Source organism: Oncorhynchus mykiss, chromosome 25 (genome assembly GCF_057628025.1).
Source record: "Oncorhynchus mykiss isolate SJ-2025 chromosome 25, ASM5762802v1, whole genome shotgun sequence".
Lineage (NCBI taxonomy): Eukaryota > Metazoa > Chordata > Actinopteri > Salmoniformes > Salmonidae > Oncorhynchus > Oncorhynchus mykiss.
Genome location: NC_143046.1, coordinates 8,461,922 through 8,489,894, shown reverse-complemented (window position 1 = coordinate 8,489,894; position 27,973 = coordinate 8,461,922). Strand labels below are relative to the sequence as shown.

Below are 27,973 nucleotides of genomic sequence, written 5' to 3'. Positions count from 1 at the left end.
TAGGGTTTTCTAATAGCTTTAATTCCAAGCATAGGACAAACAAACCAAGTTACCGGAAGTAGATCTGAGCTATTACAACACAAACATAACAATATATATATAGGTAGGTGCTGTACATTTGTTCATATAAACCAATACAGATTAACATAATCTGCAATCCCATTTATTGTTCTAGGATGAGTTTCACAAAGAGCCTCTTTTGTGGATTAGGTAAAACCTGTGGCTTTCTTCTGAGCGTTTAAGACATGGCAAAATCCCAAATTCTTCACACTCCTCCAGAAGAGCTTGTTAACACTTCCTGTTAAATTGGGTCTAAGACTGTCATCTTGTCAACTTCCTCCAGAGATGGACATCTTTTAGCTAGAGGCTGTGTCTTTAGCTGAATGTTCCTGTGAGATAACAAATCATACAGCTCAGTAACCGTCCAGGTAAACATGTAACGTACACAGCAAATAACTGCACAGAAATGGTGGCTGAATAATAATAAAGAATACCCGCAATGATCTTTACTTTTTTCAAACCCAAATCACCTGTGATTTACATTATATGGTAAAGAGCAGTGAGCAAACCATTGTTTCTATGCTTATGGTAAAGATGCATAGAAAACTCTTTTAAGTTTTTATTTCTTTATTTAACCAGACCAAGTCAGTTAAGAACAAATTCTTATTTTACAATGACGTGATTTTTACCTTGTCAACTCGGGGGATTCGATCCAGCAACCTTTCGGTTACCGGCCCAACACTATAACCACTAAGGCTACTTGCCGCCTCAAAAGTGAGATGATTCTGATGAGATTCAACGGGATTCTGGTGACTTACCATAAACTTCAGATAGTGACGGAGGCTGCTGCAGTGTTGGTTCTTTGCTTCGTCCTCATTGACATAGACTACTTGACACAGGTTGCAGAAATAGCCCATGACAGGTGTAATGAATTCCCTTCCTGTAAAAAAAACAACAACATTTGTTAGAACACATAGTACTGTACTTCATAAAGACAATGCTTCTTACTACGGTTAATTGCTGTACTTGGTAGTGTTTTCATAGCAAACAAATAAAAGTTGGTTCAGTGAGGAAAGTGGTCCAGACAAGTCTAAAAAGGTCATTTAGTAATTATTCTTGAAAGGGGCCAAGACAGTAGCCAGGGTGCCTGTTGGTTTCTACTCTCTTGCCAACTGTTTATGGGATTGTCATGCCATGAAGTTGACAAGAGCACAAACAGACCAGGTTATAGCAGGAGATATCAGATCTGGGACCAGGCTATAGCAGGAGATAACAGATCTGGGACCAGGCTATAGAAGGAGACAACAGATCTGGGACCAGGCTATAAAAGGAGACAACAGATCTGGGACCAGGCTATAGAAGGAGACAATAGATCTGGGACCAGGCTATAGAAGGAGACAACAGATCTGGGACCAGGCTATAGAAGGAGACAACAGATCTGGGAACAGGCTATAGAAGGAGACAACAGATCTGGGACCAGGCTAATTGAGGAGACAACAGATCTGGGACCTGGATATAGAAGGAGATATCAGATCTGGGACCAGGCTATAGAAGGAGCCAATAGATCTGGGACCAGGCTATAAAAGGAGACAAATAGATCTGGGACCAGGCTATAGAAGGAAACAACAGATCTGGGAACAGGCTATAGAAGGAGACAACAGATCTGGGACCAGGCTATAGAAGGAGACAACAGATCTGGGAACAGGCTATAGAAGGAGACAACAGATCTGGGACCAGGCTAATTGAGGAGACAACAGATCTGGGACCTGGATATAGAAGGAGATATCAGATCTGGGACCAGGCTATAGAAGGAGCCAATAGATCTGGGACCAGGCTATAAAAGGAGACAATAGATCTGGGACCAGGCTATAAAAGGAGACAATAGATCTGGGACCAGGCTATAGAAGGAGACAATAGATCTGGGACCAGGCTATAAAAGGAGACAATAGATCTGGGACCAGGCTATAGAAGGAGCCAATAGATCTGGGACCACGCTATAAAAGGAGACAATAGATCTGGGACCACGCTATAAAAGGAGACAATAGATCTGGGACCAGGCTATAGAAGGAGCCAATAGATCTGGGACCACGCTATAAAAGGAGACAATAGATCTGGGACCAGGCTATAGAAGGAGCCAATAGATCTGGGACCAGGCCATAGAAGGAGCCAATAGATCTGGGACCAGGCTATAAAAGGAGACAATAGATCTGGGACCAGGCTACCATGAGAATGCAGTGAGGCTATAAATCACATCAAAACACTTACCCACTGGGTTGTTGGGCTGGAATGATGACTCCATACCAGTCTTCACATAATCTGGTCCTCTTTCCACATTATCCTCCATCTTGGTTTCTACATTGTCCTCGGTGCTACCGGCCCGCTTCTCATCCTCAGCAGCAGAGACAGGGGCATTGTTTTGGTCTTCACTGTTGGAGAATTTGTCAGTATTCAATTTAGACGCTCCTCTGTCCATGTGAAAGTGTTTGGCTGGATCAGACGATTGTTTACTACGCTGTTCGGAGTGTACTTGTCGTGCCGTCTCCTCGTCCTCCTCTTTCGTCTCCTCGTCCTCCTCTTTCGTCTCCTCGTCCTCCTCTTTCGTCTCCTCTTTCGTCTCCTCGTCCTCCTCTTTCGTCTCCTCGTCCTCCTCTTTCGTCTCCTCGTCCTCCTCTTTCGTCTCCTTGTCCTTAGCTGCTGACTTTGAGTGACTGCTGATCCGTCTCCTTATCCTGCTGCTGCTTCTACTATTCCTGTGATCTTTCTTCTGATCACTTTTAGAATCATAGTCTGATTCAGGTTTCCACCTGACAAAACAAGATCATTCCTTTTTAGTCCAGAACTATAAGTTTAGAAACATTTACCTTTAAGACAGATAGGCAGAATTCACTGTACATAAAATATGATCAGACGGGGGATATTTTCTATCAGAAGAGACAAAGAAACATCAATTATCAGTGGCTCCCACACGGGTTGGGACGGAGTGTGTTATACGTCTGTTTAGCAGAGCAGACACCAACCCTGTTGTTAGTCTTTTGTATTTCTGAGACCGCAGGACGATCACCCTCTGGCCGTATAATTTACAGCTATCATAACGCAGCTCTCTTAAAGCCTTTGTCACATCAGAAGACCTCTCCATCTCAATGAAGCCCTGAGAGATTGATGAGAGAGGAGAGAGAGACCAGGGTTACTGAAACAACAAATGTGATCAGACTTGTAGTACATCATTAGGATCGACTCCATTTTAGATTTCCTTCTGTGAGAAACATACTTCTTCACCATTGCGATGGAGGTAATAGCGATGCACTCTCCCGAAGCCTTTAACAATCTTCAGGAAGTCACTATCTGTATAGCAGCCTCTGGGAAGGTTTTTGACGTAGATCACTCTACCAGGTGTCTGATCACATCCTGAGGGCTGAAATAAATATATATTTTACACACGTGTGGTTGTGACAACCTTACAGATAATATATGGTGCTAGACTGACCGTTTGCTTTAAACCAGTCTTATATCACGAGGTTCAATAAACACATTCTAACTGACTCACAGAACACATCAATAACAAGAATTAAAAAAATACAATTTGCTCACCATTCTCTTGGACCTTCTCTTGGGCTCATCTATTGACTGGTTATCTGCAATGTAAGACAAACATACAATTAATGACCTTCATAGCAATCTAACTCTTTCTTTGAAAGTGCTGAAGTTTGAATGTAATCTGTGGTCCAGTAGCTAGGTGCTGAGTAGTAATCACCTTGGCCATCAGCTGATGAATCCTGCTCTAGGGCACCCAAAGTGATATGGTTCTCATGGCCCTCTGGGAAATCATGCTCCTCCTGTGCGACAATGAGGGGAACAAACATCTAAACATAAGGATTTAGGATTTACTGAAACACACAACACGTATTAAACATGACACCTTGTATTTTACAAATTGTAACTATGTTATTTGACTTATTAAATAGCTGAACAACATGTTAAAGACCTGACAGATCATGTATAGATGAGCTACATGTTAAAGACCTGACAGATCATGTATAGATGAGCTACATGTTAAAGACCTGACAGATCATGTATAGATGAGCTACATGTTAAAGACCTGACAGATCATGTATAGATGAGCTACATGTTAAAGACCTGACAGATCATGTATAGATGAGCTACATGTTAAAGACCTGACAGATCATGTATAGATGAGCTACATGTTAAAGACCTGACAGATCATGTATAGATGAGCTACATGTTAAAGACCTGACAGAGCATGTACTTTACCTCATCAACATATGAAGCATCTGCTTTCTGGTCTTCACCATCTCTCTTTTCCCCCTGTTCTGACCCGGTAGCTGAGAACGCTTTGCCCTGTTCTGACCCGGTAGCTGAGAGCTCTTGGACTAAGTCCTCAGCACTCTCCTGCTGTTTCTCTCCCTCCTCTTCCTCCCCTACCTCTTCCTCCCCTACTTGCCCCTCTTTCCGTTTCTCCCCTACCTCTCCCTCCTCCTCACTCTCTTCCTCCTCTACCTCTTCCTCCTCTACCTCTTCCTCCTCTACCTCTTCCTCCTCTACCTCCTCTACCTCTTCCTCCTCTACCTCTTCCTCCTCTACCTCCACTACTTCTTCCTCCTCCTCTCCCTCCACTACCTCTCCCTCTTTCTCCCCTACTTGCCCCTCTTCCTCTTCCTCCTCTCCCATGTCAGAGTTCTCCTCCCCATCCTCCCCATACACGGCCATGCCCTCGATGTCACTGTCCATATCACAGGCCTCCGTGGCTCCATCCTCCTGAGTCTCAGTTGTTATCTTGCTCTGGTCAGTCGTGTCGACAGCCTCTTCAGACTTCTCCATCACATTGGAGGACAGGGATGGGGTCTTATCCTTGGTGGGAGGTTGTGAGCGAGTGGAAGTGGGAGATACCTTGTCCTTCTTGGGGTCTGTTTTACCAGAACCTGGGTTCTTCATCTCACTGGAGACCCTCTCTTTAGTATGGGAGCGAGGGCTTCTGGAGTTCCGGCCGGAGATCTGTTTGCTGGGGGACCTTGGCCTGCGAGGACTTCTGGAGTTCCGGCTGGAGATCTGTTTGCTGGGGGACCTTGGACTGCGAGGACTTCTGGAGTTCCGGCTGGAGATCTGTTTGCTGGGGGACCTTGGACTGCCTTTACCCCCACTGTTTGATTTCACTCGTTCTTTGTGACGGTCGCTATCCCTCTCTCTACTCCTCCTCCTCTTTGAGGAGATTGGGGAATCTCTCCTGGGGCCGAGGTTCCGCCTTCTGGGGCTTGGGGTTCTCTTCCTCTTAGATCTATCTTCAGACTTCCTGCTCCTGTCTGAAGACTTCCTGTCAGATATGGTCCTGCATGATGGGATGGAAAGAAAGTTCACATATAACACTTTTATTCCCACGTTTCTGGCTTTTACAGAGTCTAAATGAACTATTTCTCCTTCAATAACAATGGTTATAATGGTGACAGTGTCTGACAGTCTGAACTCAGAAGCCATAATCAATGAAAACAAAAGGTAATGGCACAACAAGGGGGGCGCATCAACTTACGGAAGTGTATTATACTCTGACGAGAAGGCCACTTTAATATGAATCTCATCTATTTTCAGGTGTTTGGATGTATGGTGTCCAACCAGCTTCTGTGCATCCAGTGCATTTGTCATTTCCACAAATGCCTACCAAAGGACAGAACATTGTAAGCAAATTATAATAGACTATAACACAGACCAACAAAAAAATAATTCTAAGCAAAATGCAGTTAAATACCTGCGTAGGTAAGAACAGAGAGTGCTCCACAGGTCCAAATCTTTTAGCTGCGGCCAGCAACTGTCTCTTCCACGCGGCAGACTCTTTACCAGGAGGCACCGGGGAAAAACGCAACACCCGGGAACTCTATACGGACGTAAATGTATTTATTTAACTCATTGAATAATATTCTGTGTGTGTGTGTGGTTGTTTTAGAGAAAATCCCTTTTAAACAATTACCCTTTTAAACAAACTTAACTATAATGATGCCAATTAATTTATCTTGTAAAAATGTACCTGCAGGAAGTTAAATGTTGACGAGACAGAGAAGGTGACTTGTCCTCCTTTCACCATCACTGGGTTACCGAGGTAGTATGTCACAATATCGGCGGCCTGGTCAGTTGAGCCCATCTCCACAAAAGCCTGAAAATGCAGCGTTACAAGAACCATAAAAACATTACTACTAGAATGGATATCCCGATTGGTCAATGAGGTCATGATGGATGGCAATTCTATTTCTATCCTTTCAACAATCCTTTTAATCACTAGAAGATTTGTATTATTGTAATTCAGTCAATGCCTATTTCATAGGAATTGAAAACACATATATTAGCTATTTCTATAGATGGCAGGATGAATAGGCTACTAGTCTTCTTACCAAAGCAGGGAACATGATGATTTTCACAACTTCCCCAAACGGATTAATCAGATCCTTCAAACCATCTTCGTTGAGACACCGGGGGGTAAATTTGGCACAAACCACTTTGCCACTCCCCTGGAAAACAAGAAGGCAAGTAAACAGACATTGTGAAAACTTTTTTACATTTTTATGAAAAAAGTAATTCACCAGAACAGCAGGAAAGAACAACAATACCGTACTAACCTTTGTCTTAGGGTATATGCTTTCTCTAGAGCCGCTACTTGACGGTTTACCTACAGGACAATAGAAAAGCTAAGTTAATGGCACGTTATAATAATAATCATTAAAAATCACATATAAATCACAGCAAATGGTCCTGTGTGGATTAGTTAGTAGAGTATGGCGCTAACAATGCCAGAGTTGTGGGTTCAATTCAAAATAAGAAAAATGTATGAAAAGAGTCTGCTAAATATACGGTGCCTTCAGAAAGTATTCACACCCCTTGACTTTTTCCACATTTTGTTGTGTCTTGTCACTGGCCTATACACAATAAAGCCCCACAGGGAAGGTGTTATAATACCTGTAAAACCTTGGGGTCGCCAGGGTAGCCTAGTGGTTAGAGCGTTGGACTGGTAACCGAAAGGTTGCAAGTTCAAATCCCTGAGCTGACACCTGTCGTTCTGCCCCTGAACAGGCAGTTAACTAACCCACTGTTCCTAGGCCAGGGTAGCCTAGTGGTTAGAGCGTTGGACTGGTAACCGAAAGGTTGCAAGTTCAAATCCCTGAGCTGACACCTGTCGTTCTGCCCCTGAACAGGCAGTTAACTAACCCACTGTTCCTAGGCCGTCACTGAAAATAAGAATTTGTTCTTAACTGACTTGCCTAGTTAAATAAAGGTCAAATATATATATATATATATAATATATAAAAAAAAGCAAACTGGGAAATGGTTCCAATTGTTTTTCCACCTAAATTTCCCATGGGCGATTTTCACCTAAAATAAGGACTGTGTTACCCTGTATGTAAGCTTACCCTGGCGTGACATTTGTTCATTTGTTATTCTAAAATTGATTAAATAAAAATCCTCAATCTACACACAATACCCCATAATGACATCACAATACCCCCATAATGACATCACAATACCCCATAATGACAAAGCGAAAACAAATAAAAAACAGAAAAACCTTATTTACATAAGTATTCATACCCTTTGCCTTGAGACTCGAAATGGAGTTCAGGTGCATCCTGTTTCCATTGATCATCCTTGAGATGTTTCTACAACTTGATTGGAGTCCACCTGTGGTAAATTAAATTGATTGGACATAATTTGGAAAGGCACACACCTTTCTATATAAAGGTCCCACAGTTGACAGTGCATGTCAGAGCACTGGATAGTGTCGAGGCACAGATCTGGGGAAGGGTACCAAAAACATTCTGCAGCATTGAAGGTCCCCAAAGAACACAGTGGCCATCATTCTTAAATGGAAGAAGTTTGGAACCACCAAGACTCTTCCCAGAGCTGGTCGCCCGGCCAAACTGAGCAATCAGGGGAGATGGGCCTTGTTCAGGGAGGTGACCAAGAATTCAATGGTCATTCTGACAGAGCTCCAGAGTTCCTCTGTGGAGATGGGAGAACCTTCCATAAGGACCACCATCTCTGCAGCACTTCACCAATCAGGCCTTTATGGTAGAGTGGCCAGACGGAAGCCACTCCTCAGTAGAAGGCACTTGGAGCCTGCTTGGAGTTTGCCTAACGGCACCTTAAGGACTCTCAGACCATGAGAAGCAAGATGTTCTGGTCTGATGAAACCAAGATTGAACTCATTGAGTTCCAAGAATGCCAACATCTGGAGGAAACCTGGCACCATCCCTACGGTGAAGCATGGTGGTGGCAGCATCATGCTGCGGGGATGTTTTTCAGCTGCAGAGACTTAGGAGACAAGTCAGGATCGAGGGAAATATGAATGGAGCAAAGTACACAGAGGTCCTTGATGAAAACCTGCTCCAGAGAGCTCAGGATCTCAGACTGGGGCGAAGGTTCCCCTTCCAACAGGACAATGACCCTAAGCACACAGCCAAGACAATGCAGGAGTGGCTTCAAGATAAGTCTCTGAATATCCTTGAGTGGCCCAGCCAGAGCCCAGACTTGAATCTGATCGAACATCTCAGAGGATACCTGAAAATAGCCGTGCAGTGTCGCTCCACATCCAACCTGACAGAGATTGAGAGGATCTGCAGAGAAGAATGGGAGAAACTCGCCAAATACAGGTGTGCCAAGCTTGAAGAATCATACCCAAGAAGACTCGAGGCTGTAATCGTTGCCAAAGGTGCTTACACAAAGTATTGAGTAAAGGGTCTGAATACTTATGTAAATGTTATTTAAAAAATCTAATAAAAATAGCAACATAAAAATAAACAGTTTTTGCTTTGTCATTATGGGGTATTGTGTGTAAATGGATTAAATCGTCCCCCCCCCATCAATTTTAGAATAAAGCTGTAAGGTAAAAACATGGGGAAAAAATCCAAGTCTGAATAATTTCCCAGTGCACCGTAATAGGCACACTAATGCAGTGAGTTTACCCAAGTAGTTAATCAACCTATGGGAAGGTCCACCAGTCTTCTCTTCAACGTTCGGTCTCTTTGTGTGGTCATCACCACTGAAGGGATTAAAAAGGCCTGTTGTTAAGATCTTTTCTACATTAATACTAAAGCACATACACTACCGTTCAAAAGTTTGGGGGTCACTTAGAAATGACATTTTTTTTCCATGAAAACATACATGAAATGAGTTGCAAAATGAATAGGAAATATAGTCAAGACATTGACATGGTTATAAATAATGATTTTTAATTGAAATAATAGTTGTGTCCTTCAAACTTTGCTTTCATCAAAGAATCCTCCACTTGCAGCAATTACAGCGTTGCAGACCTTTGTCATTCAGTGAACGGTAGTGTAAACAAGGAGAGATGTGAACGGTAGTGTACACGCGGAGAGATGTGAACGGTAGTGTACACGCAGAGAGATGTGAACTGTAGTGTACACGCGGAGAGATGTGAACGGTAGTGTACACGCGGAGAGATTTGAACGGTAGTGTAAACAAGGAGAGATGTGAACGGTAGTGTACACGCGGAGAGATGTGAACGGTAGTGTACACGCAGAGATGTGAACTGTAGTGTACACGCAGAGAGATGTGAACGGTAGTGTACACGCGGAGAGATTTGAACGGTAGCGTACACGCGGAGAGATGTGAACGGTAGTGTACACGCGGAGAGATGTGAACGGTAGCGTACACGCGGAGAGATGTGCACTCACTTTCTGGTGGTCTGCATCCGGCAATCCCACTCAGGATACCTAAAACACAGGCACAGGAAGAAGAGATGGAGTGATAAAAAGCTGGACAATTTAGGAACTTAATCGATTTAAGCTAGGCCTATTACAATATCAATGCTGACAGTACGCGTTTGAAATGTCATGCTGGTAAAGTGGAAAACTGGAAAAACAACTTGAATATGTGATTACTCACATTTTAAGAAGTGTGAGCTGTCCATCTGCATGTTGAGTTCCATTGGCGTGTGTGAACCAGAACTGCAACAAAAATAAAATCACATTTTTTCTCTCGTTGTTCATATTTAAGATACTGCTACGAATGTTAAAACACAGCCTATGCATTAACTGTATATTATCAGTGGAACAAATAGGCGTAAGATTGATACACTTTGGACCTTTTCATACACATGAACCTACCAGAGATCCAGACAATGCAATACTCAGAAATAACAGGAAGTAAGCTACATACCTTTTCAGAGAGCACGGTAATATCACAGAGAGAGCAAGTATGAGGAAACGTTTGGGGGATTTCTCCATGGAAGTCAAGAGCAGAATTCTTGGTGGGAGTGTTGCCAGAGGTGGCCATCTTGATTGTGACAACTGGGACATCTTGGTCTGGGCGTGGTCTGTAGTCTGTAGTTGGTGGTGGTGGGTACCTGTAATCTACTGCTGGTTGGGACGAGTTGGGGGGTTTCCAGGTGTTGCTGCTTCCTCCTTGGGCCGTGTTGTAAGTGGACCTAGGAGTTTGGTAACTTCTGGGAGTTTCGTTACCATAGTGGTAGTCCACAACTTGGACAGGTACAGGTTCTAGGCGAGAGCATGTGTACTGCATTGAGTTGCCGTGCCGATCTAGTTGCCAGGGCTCAGCCTGTTCTGTGGGAAGAAGTTGGGAAGGGGGAAGAGAGGGGTGGATGTCTAATGGTTGAGAATGACTCCGGTCACCCTGCTCCCACACACAGCCACGAGATGTGGCAGCAGGAGGGTAAGAGATCATAGCTGGATATGGTGACTGCTGTGTCGCCCTCTTCTTCTTGATCTCCAGGACCAGATGTGGTAGGTTCTCCACGGTGATGAGATCCTCAGGCATCTCGGCTAGTAGAGAGAAGTCTTTGGGCTTGAGCCCACAGCTGCTCAGGAGAGTTTGGTCTGACCTGTTTAGTGAGGAGTAAGGTTCTGATCGGCTTAGTGAGGAGGAGTAAGGGGACTCGGTGGCAGCGGAGGCTCTGGATGAGGAGTATGGGTAGGATGGTATTGTGGAATGAGATGGTGACTCCTGGGACGATCTGTAAACATTCTGACTGTGGTCTCCAGGGTGCAGGTGATCTGGAGAGTCGAAAGAGCTGGGTCTTAGACCTTTAGCTGGTGGTGGTCGTCTGTAGGAGTAGTTGTGAGACATGCTGGAACGTAAACGTATCTAATCTCTGTTGAGAAAGTTGCCAGTGAAGAGATGATGGGTCAAAGAAGCAATCTAGGGAATATGGATTCAATATTAGGCTATTGGGAAAGGTCATCGAAATTATTAAAAGCATAACGTTGCTGTTTACATTTACTTGAAACGGACAGTGGCTGAGCTAGCAAAGCTAACGTCAACTAGCTAACTTCCTCTCACGTTAGCATTTTTTTTTTAAAGATAATTTGTGAATACATACAAACATAAAATGTCGGCATATACGTTAATTCGTTAAGTATCTTACTGAAACCTGTATCGAAGTAGCTAGCTAGCTTCTCAGGCGTCTAAACCGGAACCGGAAGTAACCACTTTTTTTTAAGTAGTGTGTTTTCGTAAAAATGCATCTGCCTTTCCAGAGCGCGCTCTGGCCATTCGTAAATTCAGAGCGTACACTGGACGATCTGGCCGAGGAGTGGGGTTGAACCGAGCGGTCGGACCTCACAACCGCAGTCAAGCTAACTACTTCCAGACACAAATGAGAGAACACCTCACTGACTATTTTATTTGCCATAGCAGAGCTGTTTTCATGTTATCCAGAGCGTTGGTGGCTGTAACTGTGCTGCTGGCAACATTTTACTGACACCGACCATATTCTACCGGTGTTGAGCGTAAATTCACAAATCATTCTGTGCTCTGTCACTCTCAGACGAGAGTATTATGAAATCGGAGTATAGAGCCAGCGCGAATTTACGAACGCACCCATAAGAATCGAGTGCAGTTTGTTTGCTATATATAAAACAAGAGTATGAATTGATCAGGGGCCATGATTTGTTGTGTGAAATCACAAAATATATAGTCCAACATTTATTTTCAAATACTTAAAGAAAAAAACATTTAGATTTTTGTACAATAGTTTTGATAAGTTTTTATACAGTAGTTTTCCTTTTAGGTGAATTTAGAAAAAACTAAAGTCAACATCGACATGGCAGTAGGATTTCAAGCTCCAGGCTCTGAAAGATAATGTCAGGAAGAAGAGGTGCAATGAAAATAAAATCTAAAATAAGCCTGGCATTGCAGACTCTGAAGAGAAAGTAAAATGTAGAACACAAAAAAAGAGACATATTATAAAGTAGGTAATCTAATTTATAACATCCAGCTTTAAACCCGGCTAAGATATTACATATTAATCTCATGGCAAACTGCATTTCAACAAAATGAGACTGTATACAGAAATATGTTCTCTGCACTTTCTTACTGAATTCATAACACAAACAAAGATCTAATTAAAAATACATCTTGTGATTGAGATGAACCACTAGTTTTGATTGAACAGAAAAGCATTATTTGATGGGGCAGGTATGTTAGAACAACTTACATAACATAGGCCTATAATATTCAAATAAGAAATACAAGTAAAAAGTATTCTGGTTCCTACCCTGTTTTTACATTCAGAAGAGTAACAACAAACATATGATTTATGTACACAACATTATTCAAAACGTTAAACATGCAGGGCTAGCTGGAAAACTTTGGCAACACATTAAGTGCAACAGAGTAACAGAACTCCAACAGATCTTCCTACGCTGGCTTCAGCGTGGACAGATGATTCGTTCATCAGAGGACTAGTCTCAGTGCTTCAACCCTGGTACGAATTCTTGTGCTTCAGGGTTCAAATTGCTGTTGATCTAAAGAGGGGAAAAAAAACATGAGGGAAAATGTAATCAAAGCTTACAGAGATGATTCAATCCAAACAAATGGAGATATTATAGGCCCATTCTTAGTAAAGTATGTTCCAACCTGTGTTGTCTTGCCAACTCCTCATGCCAAACAAGACAAAAATCATACTTTATACGTATGCTCAAAATGTTCTTCTATTCTACTGAGAAATATACTTTGTTTGTATTCTTATCTTTTATTATTGTTGTTGCATTGTCAAGAAGGAACATACAAGTAAACATTTCGTTGGACGGTGTATCCTTTGGAAATACGACTAATAAAACTTCAAATGTGGTGGCAAGAAAGCACATACATATCTGGGACTAGGCTAGCCTCAGAAACACAGGCTTTTCATGAGTCCAAGAGACAAGATTTTGAAGGATGGCCACATGAGACTAGCCTGGCAAGCCACCTGATCCTGAATGGTTCCCTACAAAATAATAGGACTAGGCCAAATAAAATGGCTACTTTCCACAGACTTTACTTTAAGGAAACCTGGACAAACAAAAATCACTGAAACATTTACCGCCAGGCCGTCGACGATGTCTGTGTCACAGAGGACCAGTAGGTTGAGTTGGTTCTGGAGTTGACCGAGGGTTAGAGGGAGATCTCTTGCTGGGATGAACCATTCGTTCTCCTCTTCCTCCAACATCTCCTGGAAACACTGCTCAATGAACTCCTCCTCCCACAGCTCCTCCTCAATCTGGGGACAAAGCATTCAAAATAATTTAGACACCCACTCTTCGCAAAACACTAAATTATTGAAATAATGATACATTGCTATTACAAAAACAGCTATTTCTTTGTATGTGGAATAGGCATTAAATATTAAATCAACTAGCTACCTAATCTAGTACCTGATAAATAGGCAGAATAAGTAGAGTACCTGTCTGTTGAATTCCTCCTCGTTCTCCATCCACATGTATTCAGCAAAAGGATTGTCATCATTGATGAACTGTCCGTGTAGGATAAGTTCGCTGTTGCTGAGGCTTGGGGTGTTGTTGATGCGACTTGGGTCTTTCATTTTGGCTGTAACAAAGATGAGGTAAGTTAGTTGTATCTTCAAAAATAGACCAACAGAGGAACAATTACAATATTTCAGAACACAGTAATAATAAGACACAGCAATAAACAATCCCGAGTTTCCGAGTAGCGCGGTCTAAGGCACTGCATCTCAGTGCTCGATGCGTCACTACAGACACCCTGGTTCGAATCCAGGCTGTAACACAACCGGCCGTGATTGGGAGTCCCATAGGCGCACAATTGGCCGAGCGTCGTCCGGGTTTGGGGTGTAGGCCGTCATTGTAAATAAGAATTTATTCTTAACTGACTTGCCTAGTTAAATAAAGGTTATATTTATTTAAAGAAACTTGTAGCGAGTCGTTCTTAAGACGACTCGCTATAAAGGCTTAAAGCAGCAACTAGGCACACACATTTCTGTTTTATATGGACCACATCAATGTTAATATAACGTTACGATATATTTCATAAAGGTCAACTTACCAGGTGAAGGTTCAAAGCTGTCCGTTGTTGCTTTTGTTTTGTTCTCCAACTCTTTATTTCCAAGACAAGTGAGCAATAATGGCCGCTGAGGCTGTTTACACGTTGAGCGTCAGCGATTGGACGAATCGTATGACCTTCCCATGTGACCAGGGCGCATCCTCCCTGCGACTCTCGTTATAGAGCTTCAACGCCGTGTGAGCCCACCCTGCGCAGGTAAGGACAATAAACCTCAGTTCCCTACATTCGGGAAATCTTCGTTTGACTGTAAAATAACTAACGTTACATATTACGAATATATCTTGTTTATATTGAGCTCCTTTACTTTTTTTTGTAGCATAATATTACACCTCATGATGAAAACATGCAAGCTCGTTGCCATCAAATTAGCTTCGTAAGCTAACTAGGCCAGAGGCCTTGCCTTTCACATCAAATATATGTTATGCTGCTGTTATCTATTAACATTTTAGTTGGCTACTATCATCTTCAAACTAAACGTTTTTAGTTATGTCTTGTACGCACAACATTCAACAAATATTCACATACTGAGTACATATGTTTTTGGCAGCACAGACAAAAAGCGGAAAAAATCAGCTCTTGCGGTTAACTGCATCTCGTGTTAGTTAGCAACTTGAATAGCTAATGTTGCGATACATTGTCTATACCGTTGTCTTTGCTATAGCAGGATCTAACAGTGTTCTGATCCAGAGACTGGATTCAAATTCCCTTTTTTTAAAAAAATTTAAAAATCATTGTTACCTTGTAACTAAACATTTTTAAAAGCTCTTTTTCAAGTTGTGTCCAAACTGCAGTTAGGACAATTTGTTGGTCACTTGGTGCATTACCCTTTCTCTATGAAGATGAAACCATGTTTGATATATCTTCTCTTCTGGCTATGACATACAGTTAATGCTACTGTATATCTTCCTCTACTTTCGTATGAGGTCAATTCACGTCTGAATCTTTACTGTACATTTCCCTCCTTTTCTGTGAGTGGTCTCTCTTCAATGCTTTAATAAATGGTTCTTCCTGTTTCTTTCATATAAACCTAACATTCTGATTCTGAACACAGTTCAATTGACTATTTAAATTGGGCTGTTCTCTCTACACTTGCTCTATGTACATTGTAGGCTAACTGAACCTGGCTGCAGACAGTGTTGTTGGCACCTCCATATCCCCATGCTAACTGTGGAGGAGGGTGGCAGACAAGAACTTACACCCTACACTTTCACCATTATGTTTCTGCAGAAATATTCCATCAGATGAAGAGGAGAGTTTTCCTTTTTCCTCATCCACGTTGACTTGTTGCCACGTCGTTGTCAGTTTTTGAATTGACCGAATCTTCTCTTCGTTCAAAGACTTCTAAATTGGCCCTCGCTTTAGCTGCTTCCTTATTCTGTTTATTGTGCTGTGTAATCTCACATTGAGTTAGTTTAGAGCTCGTCAGCCATTTTGAGGATTGCCATGTCCCAGAAGATTCCATCTGATAGCTCTCAGAAAGGCTTTGCTGTGGGACGCGGGCTTCTGGCTGCTGCTGAGACCCTCAACTTCAGCATGAATGAACAGCGTTCAGACAGTCTCCATGGCTCAACCTCCAGACAGTTGCACGGCATGTCCTCGGCTATGGGTGGTGGTGAGTGTGACCCGCAGCTGTCCCGTCGTGGTGGCGGCGGCAGCCACATTGGCAACTCCATAAAGCTGTTTTCCAGCTTGGGCCTGTCGCCCGCTGACCTGGACGTGCTGGCACAGATCCCAGAAGACAACATTAGTGTGGAGACCTTGCCTCACCTTATAATGCAGCTTAAGAACCGGAAGGTGGAGTCTGACAGACGCATGGCAGGCAACTCTAGAGGGGACCTGTCTGGGCTCTCCTCTGAGCCCTCATACAGAGCCAGCAGAGACGACTGGGATGGCATGCGTGTTGGCAAACTGGGTGGTTCCATGGGGCAAGCTTCGGCCCACGCTCAGCAAGGAGACTTGGGCTACAATTCCATCCAAGACACTTCAGCTGGAAGGTACGAACTCGACTATGGCCACGGCAGTGGTGGAAGAGACCCAGGGTGGTATTCAGATCTTTCCCGTGATCGCTACAGCGGTATGGGCATGGGTCCCCCTTCGGCGGCAGACAGTGTCTTTATGACCAGGAGAATGGGTTCCCCGTCCCAAGGCAAAGTGCAGGACTTCTTAGGAGTTATACCTCACATGTTTCCCCATGTGTGCTCTCTTTGTGATTTTGACGTGCACTCTACCATGGTGAGTATTAACTCCAATTCATTTTCCACTTTACCTGTCTATTTCACACCGTCTACTCTGATCTCAGTTTGATTGCTACTCTCATAAAGGCACGGACACTTTCAATTCAAGACCACTTTTTGAATTTTATAATCAAATCTTTTATTATATCTTTTGATTTATCAAGTGACGGAAAGCCAATCCTACAGTACACTAAGTAATGATTCAACAAGTCTGTTTTATGGTAGCATCATATCTCCACTTATTCAGCTTCTTTCTCCTTTTTTTTTGAAGAGCCGTAGTTGAATCACCCTTTTGCTTTCTAATTGGTGTGGGAGCCAATTAATGTGTACAGTGTATGTCTTCAGTAAATCAGTCACTCATCCAGTGGTTGTCTTGGTCTGCAGGAGTGGAACCAGCACACTGATGGATTACGCCACACAGAAAACCAGAGGCTCCTCCTGCAAATGTAAGTTACATTTCCTCTTCAAACACACTACGTTATGTAAAGACCTTTTCGCAAAACAAGGTTGTTTTGACTAAAGTTTAGATACCCACTGAAACGTCTGTGTACAACTTTTACCCTGCCTACTTGAAAAAAAGCTTGAAGAGAGGGAAAAATAAATATTTTAAAATCAAATTGTGTGAACCATCAATGATTTTTGGCCAATGTTCTCCCATGACCATTATAGGTACCCAGAATGGGATCCACACATGGCCACAGGCAGAAGGTATGTGTCTCACTTTCCCGCACGTGCACACAGGCTCTCTCTCTCTTTCTCACACACGCTCTCGCTCTCTCTTTCTCACACACGCTCTCGCTCTCTCTTTCTCACACACGCTCTCGCTCTCTCTTTCTCACACACACGCTCTCGCTCTCTCTTTCTCTCACACACACGCTCTCGCTCTCTCTTTCTCACACACACACACGCCAGTTGTCATAACATGTTTGCAAATATTAGTCCCAAGAGTTGATAAAGAAGATAAACCAGTTAACAAGAAACCTTTCAGGTGTTTTGAATTTAAAGAGTAACTGCCCCTTTAAAAAAAAATACTTCTCATTTAGAAAACAGCCTATGTGGCATCTATGAGTGTGAAACATTTATTCTAATGTCAACATTGACTACAAAGTATAAATATGGTCATTTTGGTCATAAAACAACGTTTTTTTTTTGGTTTTTTTTGTTGAGGCTTGTGGCCCTTGACTGCATCACAACATAAACGAAGGCTGGCTTTTTTTTTAATCCTGCCAACAGCTGGCATCACACTAGAAATTATACATCCAGAGCTGCTCTCGACCCGATTGGAATCCCTTCTGTAAATTTGGGTTGACTTTGGATATCCCTATGGGGCTCATTAGGTACCATCGATAAAATGGGACAATGTGTTGAAATTTCAGTGACTTAAACTCAAACCAACTATAAATTGTAGAAATTAATTTACAAATATTGAAAGCATTTATTGAGAACTAAAAAATAATGAGAATATTATCTCCACCGTCGCATACCAGTCAGCTAAAGTTAATAGTCTAAATATATATATTTTTTAACTCTTGTCAACTGCACACACACACACACACACACACGAGACAACCACACCCCCAAAACCAACTCGAGTTTGAATTAAGTCATGGACAATAGCATTTCTTAATGAACCCAATATAAAACGAGGCCAAATCAGGAAGTGAAGTTGCACTTTAAAATACGTAGCTGAATCAGTCTTATGTAATTAGACTGAATCTCATGTTTGTCCCCTTTTCCAGCGGTGGGTCTCATCTACTGGAGACCACCAATCAATCAGTCGGTCTCCTGGGACCAATCCCCATGGCTGAAAGGCAGCAGGCTGGAGGAGGGCGCATGAGCTCCGGCTGGGGTAATGCTGTGTTTTTGTGAAAGATTGTGTCCGTGTCTGAAATGGAATCCGATTCCTTTTTAGTGCACTACTTTTGATTAGGGTTCCATAGGGCTCTGGCCTAAAGTAGTGCACTATATAGGGAATAGGGTGCTTCCCCCCCCCCCCCCCCCCCGGATGCCGCCAACGTATACTTATTCCTGTCACTTACTGATTTAATTTCTGTGTTCATTACCATGTTATCATTGTCATTAAAGGGATAGGCCTAGTTCACCCAAATTACTAAATGACATATTGGCGTCCTGACCCTGTAATCAGTCTAGGGACAAAGGAAGACAGTAATCCATGTTTTGGTTAGCTGGCTACTGCCATGTTGTAATTTAAGTGACTGTGGCTCCTTGAAAAGCCATATGTTGTGTGTGTGTGTGTGTGTGTATGTATGTATTTATATGTATGTATGTAAATAAATAAATATAACCTCTTATGTCTGTTTAGGTGGTGGTGCTGGATCTAATGTTGGATCAGGCAAGCCACATCAACACTCTATGGCACTTAAGCAGGTAATGTATTTTATTTGTCATGATATTATCTTGATCAAATACAATCTTTTTTACTGCAATGCAGTGACCCAGGTAACTCCTCATCAAAAACAAATGTATTTTTACTGGAATGTCTTAGGTGTGAAAGTCATGGATTCAACCTGTTTTTGTATCGTTCTGAACTGTTCTCCTCCTCAGATCAGAAGCAAAGTCGTGGTGGCCAAATATGACAGGAGTCCTCTCTCTAACAAAGCCCTGTTCGCCCTGGTTGAACCCTTTGGAACTCTCTGTGAACACCTGGTACTGAAGAACAAGGTAAAGCACGACTCTTTGTGCCACCCTGCCAGGGGCATGTTCAATTCTGGGCGTACGTGGAGATTCTAGGATTTGCGTGCGCAACAAACTAATGGGATTTATCAAACATCTTTTATTTTTTTCTTGATAAATCAGAGCCATACTGTATTTCTGCGCTCGTGAACAAGCGTTACAGCCCCACACAAGCGTTACAGCCCCACCTGGAAAACAGCCTCCGTTCATCCTGTTATGTAAACAATAAAAACACCCTCGTTTGCTGTGTGATTCGGAAATGCTAGAACTGGGTCATGATAGTTTTTTGTTTTTTTTAAGCGCGATGGTAAATTTGATCACATTTCTGTAGAGGTGTGGGCAGAATGTTTTAATATTTTACAGTGACTTTAGAAATGCATCCGTCAATATGCTGCTATGCAATCTCCTTCCCCAACTGTAAATACATCTGTTTTCACACCAGACCTACATTCTGTTTTTTATTGGCCGACCATTATTAGAATTTTCGTGCCTCAAACACTTCAATTACCCCCCCTCCTCCCCCTAAAAAAATAACAATATTTGCTTGCAATGCAATTGGTCAACCACTAGTAGTTCTTTCCCCCTCAAGTTCAAACTTGAAACTGTCGCACGCGAGGTTGTCTTTTTTTGTTGTTGTTTTGTGCCCACACACACTTGAGAGAAGACGCCCCTAGTCGTTGACTGTAAAGATTCTTAATTGGAGTGTCCAGGAAACCACCCCTGTTGTGTTTTCACACCACTTTCCTCTTATTACAATGTATAAATCAATTCTGCTTTATTAACTAACGTATTACAGTACAACTGGAAACGTGTAGATCACAACGCAAACTCTTTCAAACACTTGACTTGCTCCTATTACCCATTTCAACGGTTGTATTAGACCACCCGACGACTGGTCCTGTAGCACAGGGTTCATGATGCGTATTCCTACTCCCACAGGCCTTTTTAGAAATGGAGACTCATAAGGAAGCTAGGGATGTGGTGAGCTACTACCAGCAGAACCCAGCGGTGTTGCACGGGAAACAAATCACCTTATATCTGTCCAAGGAACTCATGGTGATTCAGGTAATATTGGAATATTGTCCTTATTCGTCTATTTTTCATTAGTTTTTTACCTGTATCTGTTGTATCGAGGAAAATACCTCAAGTCACTCGGCTGCGTTTCTATCTTAGCTGACCGTTAACGACCCCCCCAGTGATCATGCACGCAAAACCAGTACACGTAACATGTTCCTCTCTCTGAATACAGAAAGACAGCAGAACTGAGAGAATCAACCGGGAGGCGAAACAAGGCAAAGATCCAGCGGTGGCGAACCAATCGCAGGTAGTCTTCTTCTCCAACTTGCCGCGTGAGAACGAGAAGAAGCAGGAACTCCTCACCATCGCGCGCCGCTTCGGCACCGTGGAGAAACACTTGTTTCTAACTGATGAGGTAAAAGTCCTATTTATTCTCTGTATAAAAAAAAATGTATACTAATGTTTGGATAAAAGTTTCTGCTAAATGGCGCATATTATTTGTTATTAAACTCAAGCAAAAAAAAAAAAAAAAAAGCAACGTCCCTTTTTCAGGACCCCTGACTTTCAAAGATAATTTGTGTGAAGTTATTTGGATTTCAAGAGGTTCATTTGTAGAGGGTTTAAACACTGTTTCCCATGGTTGTTCAACGCAGCATAAACAATTAACAGCTTACAGACGGTAGGCAATTAAGGTCACAGTTATGAAAGCTTAGGACACTAAAGAGGCCTTTCTACTGACCCTGGAAAAACACCAAAAGAAAGATGCCCAGGGTCCCTGCTCATCTGTGTGAACGTGCCTGAGGCATGAGGATATTTTTTAAATGTTATTATATTTTGGATCTGTCATGAAGGCTTAAAATGTATAAACGTTAGCGTTTGTCTTCCTAGTCTTTTGTTCAGCTGGGGTCTGCGGAGGATGCTGAGATGTTGGTGAAGTACTACACTCTGAATCCACTGACCATCCAGGGAAAGACTGTCCGTTTAAACATCTGTACCAAGTACAAGACCTTGAAGTAAGAATTCCCCAAGATTGATTCAGTGCTTCATTATCACATTAGAGGACTTAGTTGGCCTTTTTTTTTTTACAGAGGTAGCTGTACTGATTGTGGATTGTTGTCTGTCTGTAACAGTGTGGGTAATCGCTCCAACAAACTGATGGATGATAAGAGAAGGAGAAGCAACAGTAGTACTGGGCCCAAAGACAGAAGTTCTTCCAGAAGTGGTAAATCTTCCTCTAGCAGCAAAGCCAAAGAGGACAAGAAGGAACCACCAAAAGGAGAGGACTGCAGTGTAGAGAGAAAGGGGGAGAGGTCAGGAGGAGAGGGGGAGGGGTCAGGTGATGAGGTGGCTGGTGTGATGGAGGGAGATGACGCTGAGGAGTGCAAAGGCGAGGGAGACCAAGGTTCACGTGATGATGGGTCGTCAGAGGACAAGGCTGAAGACGTGACGGAAGACCCAGAGCCCGCGGCCAACACCAGTCTGGAATCCCAGGAGGAGAAGGAACCTGCTCCGGACTCCGACGACGTTCCGAGCACTGCCAAGGTTCTGAGCAGTAGTGATGTCACAGAGAAGGCTGAGGCGTCAGAGGTGGAGGAGGGGACTGTGCCTGCTCCAGAGGAGAAAGCGGAGGGAGAGCCTGAGATTGAACAGATGGAAACTGAAGCCACTACAGATGAGCCAGAGACCGAGGACAAGGATGACATGCCGTCGGCAGAGCCAGCAGAGAGCTCAGAGATGCATGAGGAACAACTACCTGCAGACCAGGTAGGTCAACAACAGAAAACATTTACAGTCCAAGAAAATATTTGTCTTGCTTACAAGTTGGCACTACTCTTGTGTTTTTGTTCTGTTGAGCACAGTGACATATCTCCCTTATATAATTTTTTAAAATATTGTTCATATTGTAAACATTTATTTATAATGTATAACTAATATGTAACTAATGTTGACATACAGTACCAGTCTAAAGTTTGGACACCTACTCAGTCCAGGGTTTTTATTTTTACGATTTTCAAAATTGTAGAATAATAGTGAAGACATCAAAACTATTAAATAACACACAGAATCATGCACTAACCAAAAAAGTGTTAATCAAATCTAAATAGATTTTGTTTGATTCTTCAAAGTAGCCATCCTTTGTCTTGACAGCTTTGCATAGTCTTGGCATTCTCTCAACCGGCTTCATGAGGTAGTCACCTGAAATGCATTTCAATTAACAGGTGTTCCTTGTTCAAAGTTAATTTGTGGAATTTCTTTCTGTCTTAATGTGTTTCAGCCAATCAGTTGTGTTGTGACAAGGTAGGGGTTGTATACAGGAGATACCCCTTTTTGGTAAAAGACCAAGACTATATTATGGCAAGAACAGCTCAAATACACAAAGATGAACAACGTGAAGGTCAGTCAATACAGAACATTTTCAAGAACTTTGAAAGTTTCTTCAAGTGCCGTCGCAAAAACCATCAAGAGCTATGATGAAACTGTCTCTCATGAGGACCGCCACAGGAAAGGAAGACCCAGAGTTACCTCTGCTGCAGAGGATAAGGTCATTAGAGTTACCAGCCTCAGAAATTGTAGCCCAAATAAATGTTTCGCCGAGTTCAAGTAACAGACATATCTCAACATCAACTGTTCAGAGGAGACTGTGTGAATCAGGCCTTCATGGTTGAATTGCTGCAAAGAAACCTCTACTAAAGGACACCAATAATAAGAAGAGACTCGCTTGGGCCAATAAACACTAGAGATGGACACTAGACCGGTGGAAATCTGTCCTTTGGTCTGATGAGTACAAATGTGAGATTTTTGGTTCCAACCGCCGTGTCTTTGTTAGACGCTGAGTAGGTGAACAGAGGATCTCCGCGTGTGTAATTCCCCCCGTGAAGCATGGAGGAAGAGGTGTGGGAGTGATTTATTTAGAATTCAAGGCACATGTAACTCGCATGGCTACCACAGCAATCTGCAGCGATACGCCATCCCATCTGGTTTGGGCTTAGTTCCACTATCATTTGTTTTTCAACAGGACAATGACCTAAAACACACCTTCTGGCTGTGTAAGGGCTATTTGACCGAGAAGAAGAGTGATGGAGTGCTGCATCAGACCTAGTCACCCGACCTCAATCCAATAGAGATGGTTTGGGATGAGTTGGACCGCAGAGGGAAGGAAAAGCAGCCAATAAGTGCGAACTCCTTCAAGACTGTTGAAAAAGCATTCCAGGTGAAGCTGGTTGAGAGAATTGCCAAGAGTGTGCAGAGCTGTCATCAAGGCAAATGATGGCTATTTGAAGAATCTCAAATATAAAATATATTTTGATTTGTTTAATACTTTTTTGGGGGTTACTACATGACTCCATGTGTAATTTCATAGTTGTGATGTCATCACTATTATTCTACAATGTAGAAAATAGTCAAAATAAAGGAAAAAACCCTTGAATGAGTAGGTGCGTCCAAACCTTTGACTGGTGCTTTATGTTGAATATGTAACTAACATGTTGTTCGTTTCCGCCAGGAGGAGGGCAGCATGGAGCAGGACTTCCCGGAAAACATGGATGACTTTGTGACTCTGGATGAGCTGGCAGAGGACGAGGACTTGGAGAGACAGGACTCCTCATCCAAAGAAAAGTACTCCTCTTCAGGTAAACAACATTAACTTCACCTCTTATCTAGCATGATGTATGATCATTTAATTTAGGATGATTGATTGATTGCGTCTGTGGAATTGAAAACCATTGCTACAGTGTCGGCCCACGTGAAAAGTAAGCTACAGCAACTGTTGTTGGGTGAAAGTAAACAGTTGTGTAATTGTCGCTCTCATCCTCTCTTTGCAGGGAGCTCTAAGAAAATTGGGGGATTGAGAGTGGTCAACGTTGTGGGATTTAAACGAGCCTATGGTTTTCTGAACGAGATCTTGGCCCTGGCCAAACCCTTCGGTACTGTAGTTCAGCACCTGGTGCTTGACGTGAGACCTGAGGTAAAGTTGGTTGATAGATTAATTTGACAGTTAAAAAGCGAAGAAGAAAAAAAATAGTGAAGTTTAACTATTGTGTATATTTTATTTGTTGGTGGACCTAGGCCTTTCTGCAACTCAATTCGGAAGAAGAGGCCAAAGCAATGGTCAATTTCTACAGTGGGAATGTAACACCGACTGTGTGTGGGAAGTCTGTGAAAATCTACCATTCACAGACGTACGCTACCATTCAGGTGAGCTCCGTACCTGCAGATTGTTGGTCAGCCTTCTACTGTAGAAGTTGTTTGTAATGTTTGTTGTTCTTCTTGCAGAGTGGGAGAGTGGTATACGTGGGACAGATTCCCCACTTCAAATCCTCCGACGCCTCTCTTCTGAAAATCGCTGAACCGTTCGGCAAAGTGAGACGCTATTTCCTGAACAGATCTCGCAACGAGGTAATTCAATATTTTGTTCTCTCTTCGGCTCTCGGAGCTTCTTGGAAAGAGTGGGAAACAAAACAAATGTGGATTTCTATTGTTTGTTAATTATTTAATTATTTAATTTCTAGTGTTTCATTGAGATGGAACGTGGCGAGGACGCTGAGAGAATGTCTGAGACCTACAAGGACACGCCCCCTAAATTCGAAGGCAAGCGACTAACGGTGTACGTGAGCAGGAAGTACAAACAGCTCAAATACGGGTGAGTCAAATGAAACAACAGTTAATATAATTGCTGTGAGCCATGTACATTTCAACTTATTTCTGTCACTACTAAGATGGCGACACTAAAGATGAAATGCTCTTTTGCGGCTCTTCCGCGACACTAAAGATGAAATACTCTTTCCCCACACTAGACACCGACCACCTGCCCCTGACTCTGAGGAGAAGAAGAGGTCGTCGAAGAGGGAGCGATCAGGCAGTGAAACGAGCTCCGCCAAAAGCTCAGCCGCCAAAAGCTCAGCCAAACAGGATGAAGAACCTCCAGTCAAGAAGTCCAGAGAGGAGACGGCATCTTCATCAGCAGACGAGCCTGAGAAAGAAGACGAGGAAATGGTGGAGGCGCCCACTGAGCAGAGTGAGGTAGAGGTTAGGAAGGAGGAGGAGGAGGAGGTACATGGAGAGCACGGTCAATCCTCTGAGACCTCAGCTGTACACAAGATTGACACTGACATGGTAAGTTTATCTGGCTTAGGTTGTTCTGAAAATGTCACCATATTCACTATAGTGTATTACTACGGATCACAGTCCTATGGGGCTTTGGTCAAACGTAGTTCGCTGTCATCATCAGCAATCCCTCTATGATGATCTGATGGGGAATATGACGCCATTCTGGGATGTAACCCCAGGCCGTTTTAGTTTGTCAACCAAATGTAGTATCTTAAGGAACTGACACTCTATTGCTCTGTGCCGTAGAACATCAAAATGGAGGAAAACGAGACGGCCATTTCCATAGTGAGTGTGAGGAGCGTTGAGGAGAATGGAGAGACTGCCTGCACACCATCCCAGGCTGAGGGGAAGCTTTCATCAACCAGCCCGGTTCCTCTGGGGCCTTATGAGCCTAACAACCCAGTGGGTAAGGACATGCTCAGATTAATACTCGAGGGGGGAAATGGTTTTCTATGTGTTTTAGAAATATTAATAACACAAAGAATCATTTTATTTTTCTGTCAGACAACTTTTGTCTTGTCCAACACATTAAAAATATATACACTACATAGACGAGTATCTGGACACCCCTTTCATTTAGTGGATTCAGTCTATAAAATCAAGCAAACAGCAATGCAATCTACATAGACAAACATTGGCAGTAGAATGGCCTCACTGAAGAGCTCGGTGACTTTCAAAGTGGCACCGTCATAGGATGCCACCTTTCCAACAAGTCAGTTCGTCAAATGTATGCCCTGCTAGAGCTGCCCAGGTCAACTGTAAGTGTTGTTATTGTGAAGTGGAAACATCTAGGAGCAACAGCTTCTCAACCACAAAGTGGTAGGGCGCACAAGCTCACAGAACGGGGCCGCCGAGTTCGGAAGCATGTAGAAATTGTCTGTCCTCGGTTGTGAGTTCAAAATGGCCTCAGCACAGGAACTGGAGCTCCTTGAAATGGGTTTCCATGGCCGAACAGCCTCACACGAGCCTAAGATCACCATGCGTTATAACAAGCGTCGTCTGGAGTGGTGTAAAGCTCACCGCCATTAGACTATGGAGCAGTGGAAACGCGTTCTCTGGAGTGATGAATTACGCTTCACCATCTGGCAGTCCGACGGACGAATCTGGGTTGGGCGGATGCCAGGAGAACGCTACCTGCCCCAATGCATAGTGCCAACTGTAATGTTTGGTGGAGGAGGAGTAATGGTCTGGGGCTGTTTTTCATGGTTTCGGGAAGGCCCTTTCCTGTTTCAGCATGACAATGCCCCATGTGCACAAAGCAAGGTCCATACAGAAATGGTTTGCAGAGATCAGTGTGGAAGAACTTGACTGGCCTGCACAGAGCCCTGACCTTAACCCCATCGAACACCTTTGGGATGATTTGGAACGCCGACTACGAGCCATGCCTAATCGGTGCCCGTCCTCACCAATGCTCTTGTGGCTGAATGGATGTTCCAACATCTAGTGGAAAGCCTTCCCAGAAGAGTGGAGGCTGTTATAGCAGCGAAAGGAGGGCGGGGCAACTTTTATATTAATGCCCATGATTTTGGGAATGTTCAACGAGAAGGTGTCCACATACTTTTGACAATGTAGATATCATATTTCATACATCAAATCAAATGTTATTTTGTCACATGCCCTGAATAGAACAGGTGTAGACCTTTTTTGTGAAATTCTTCCAACCAAACATCATAGTGACTCTGTTGTCTGATTGCAGGTGTTGAATATGTGAAGATGGGGTACTACTGTAGAGTCTGTTTCCTGTTCTATTCCAATGAGGAGACAGCCAAGAAAGTTCACTGCAGCAGTCAATCTCACTACCAAAAACTCAAGGTAAAAATGCACTATTTTAGTCAATTAGCAGATATACCAAAATATTTGAGCAGTCATTTAAAACTCTGACACAACACACCAATACGTCTCTCACTTTGTATCAAACAAAAAAAAACATTTTTGTTCTGAAATCTAAATGCTGTCCTTTTTTTTCAGAAACATCTGGAAAAGGAGAAGGCCAAAGCTCAAAGTACCACAGGGACGAAGACTCCAGTTTAGGGAATGATGACGAGTGTTGGAAATGTTTACGCTTGGATAGAGTTCGTTTGTAACGCAAGAGTGGATGTTTCAGCAATTCTTTTTTTCTTGTCTTTTCTTTTTTTTTTTAAAGCTTTCGTGTTTAGTCATACAGTCTTGTAACTCTTTATTTTAACCAATGTACCGTACCAGGAGGAACCAACCATGAATGGGTCTGGAGAATGTAGGGAGTTTTGTATGCCTGGTTTTGTTTTTAAGATTTTCTGATAACTCGTCTTGCTAAATTGTTAAGTGCAAGACACATTTTTGATTTGTGTTGAAGTCATAGGACGACATCCCTCTCAGATGCTGGTCTTTTGATTGGTTCCCCGACTGTTGTGATGCAGAGACGAGAAATAACGTAACCAATTATATTAGGGCAAGTGTCTAAAGAAAGGAGTTTGGTTGATCATTTTTAATAAATGCCTCCCATGCAGATGTTCAGATAATTGCATTGCTTGGATGTATAATGAACAAAAATATAAATTCGACATGTCATGTGTTCCCACGTTTCATGAGTTGAAATAAAAGATCCCAGAAAA

General features: G+C 42.8%; 3 protein-coding genes across 9 annotated transcripts; 1 reads left to right on the top strand and 2 right to left on the bottom strand.

The window, feature by feature from the left end:
- LOC110504510 (uncharacterized) lies at positions 1-11,965 on the bottom strand. 6 transcript variants are annotated; one of them, XM_090220034.1, is made up of 18 exons: positions 11,405-11,527; positions 10,174-11,172; positions 9,901-9,962; positions 9,690-9,728; positions 8,958-9,034; positions 6,618-6,667; positions 6,393-6,509; positions 6,032-6,157; positions 5,756-5,881; positions 5,540-5,664; positions 4,270-5,341; positions 3,752-3,833; positions 3,589-3,632; positions 3,269-3,412; positions 3,018-3,148; positions 2,266-2,804; positions 819-940; positions 1-389 (listed from the first exon to the last, which is right to left on the bottom strand). In XM_090220034.1, exons 2-18 carry the CDS (start codon positions 11,098-11,100, stop codon positions 357-359), a joined length of 3,816 nt encoding a protein of 1,271 aa, XP_090076160.1. In that variant the 5' UTR covers positions 11,101-11,172; positions 11,405-11,527; the 3' UTR covers positions 1-356. The 6 variants fall into 6 exon arrangements, with proteins under 6 accessions (XP_090076160.1, XP_090076161.1, XP_090076159.1 ...); XM_090220035.1 differs by having other exon boundaries at positions 10,174-11,125; positions 11,405-11,501; XM_090220033.1 differs by having other exon boundaries at positions 11,399-11,471.
- On the bottom strand, positions 11,922-14,518 carry LOC110504511 (polyadenylate-binding protein-interacting protein 2). The gene is made up of 4 exons (XM_021583266.3): positions 14,314-14,518; positions 13,697-13,839; positions 13,337-13,513; positions 11,922-12,779 (listed from the first exon to the last, which is right to left on the bottom strand). The coding sequence occupies exons 2-4, from the start codon at positions 13,832-13,834 to the stop codon at positions 12,723-12,725; spliced, it is 372 nt and encodes a 123-aa protein (XP_021438941.1). The 5' UTR covers positions 13,835-13,839; positions 14,314-14,518; the 3' UTR covers positions 11,922-12,722.
- LOC110504508 (uncharacterized) lies at positions 14,480-27,973 on the top strand. Of its 2 annotated transcripts, XM_021583263.3 has the most exons (20): positions 14,483-14,526; positions 15,559-16,563; positions 16,950-17,011; positions 17,235-17,273; positions 18,305-18,414; positions 18,889-18,953; positions 19,131-19,247; positions 20,199-20,324; positions 20,509-20,691; positions 21,165-21,289; positions 21,407-22,040; positions 23,779-23,905; positions 24,098-24,240; positions 24,342-24,470; positions 24,549-24,671; positions 24,785-24,915; positions 25,070-25,388; positions 25,629-25,788; positions 27,079-27,194; positions 27,351-27,973. In XM_021583263.3, exons 2-20 carry the CDS (start codon positions 15,775-15,777, stop codon positions 27,411-27,413), a joined length of 3,561 nt encoding a protein of 1,186 aa, XP_021438938.3. In that variant the 5' UTR covers positions 14,483-14,526; positions 15,559-15,774; the 3' UTR covers positions 27,414-27,973. The 2 variants fall into 2 exon arrangements, with proteins under 2 accessions (XP_090076164.1, XP_021438938.3); XM_090220038.1 differs by lacking the exon at positions 15,559-16,563 and having other exon boundaries at positions 14,480-14,526.

Excerpts from the sequence above, each read along its gene's own strand:
- LOC110504510 (XM_090220032.1), bottom strand. The coding sequence starts at position 11,100 with ATGTCTCACAACTACTCCTACAGACGACCACCACCAGCTAAAGGTCTA. Across the intron at positions 3,834-4,269 it reads ATGCTTCATATGTTGATGAG|GAGGAGCATGATTTCCCAGA; the intron begins GTAAAGTACATG and ends ATTGTCGCACAG. Across the intron at positions 941-2,265 it reads CCAGCCCAACAACCCAGTGG|GAAGGGAATTCATTACACCT; the intron begins GTAAGTGTTTTG and ends TTTTTTTTACAG.
- LOC110504511 (XM_021583266.3), bottom strand. The coding sequence starts at position 13,834 with ATGAAAGACCCAAGTCGCATCAACAACACCCCAAGCCTCAGCAACAGC. Across the intron at positions 13,514-13,696 it reads AGGAGGAATTCAACAGACAG|ATTGAGGAGGAGCTGTGGGA; the intron begins GTACTCTACTTA and ends CTTTGTCCCCAG. Across the intron at positions 12,780-13,336 it reads ACATCGTCGACGGCCTGGCG|ATCAACAGCAATTTGAACCC; the intron begins GTAAATGTTTCA and ends TCCCCTCTTTAG.
- LOC110504508 (XM_021583263.3), top strand. The coding sequence starts at position 15,775 with ATGTCCCAGAAGATTCCATCTGATAGCTCTCAGAAAGGCTTTGCTGTG. Across the intron at positions 18,954-19,130 it reads ACTCTATGGCACTTAAGCAG|ATCAGAAGCAAAGTCGTGGT; the intron begins GTAATGTATTTT and ends TCTCCTCCTCAG. Across the intron at positions 23,906-24,097 it reads AGAAAAGTACTCCTCTTCAG|GGAGCTCTAAGAAAATTGGG; the intron begins GTAAACAACATT and ends CTCTCTTTGCAG.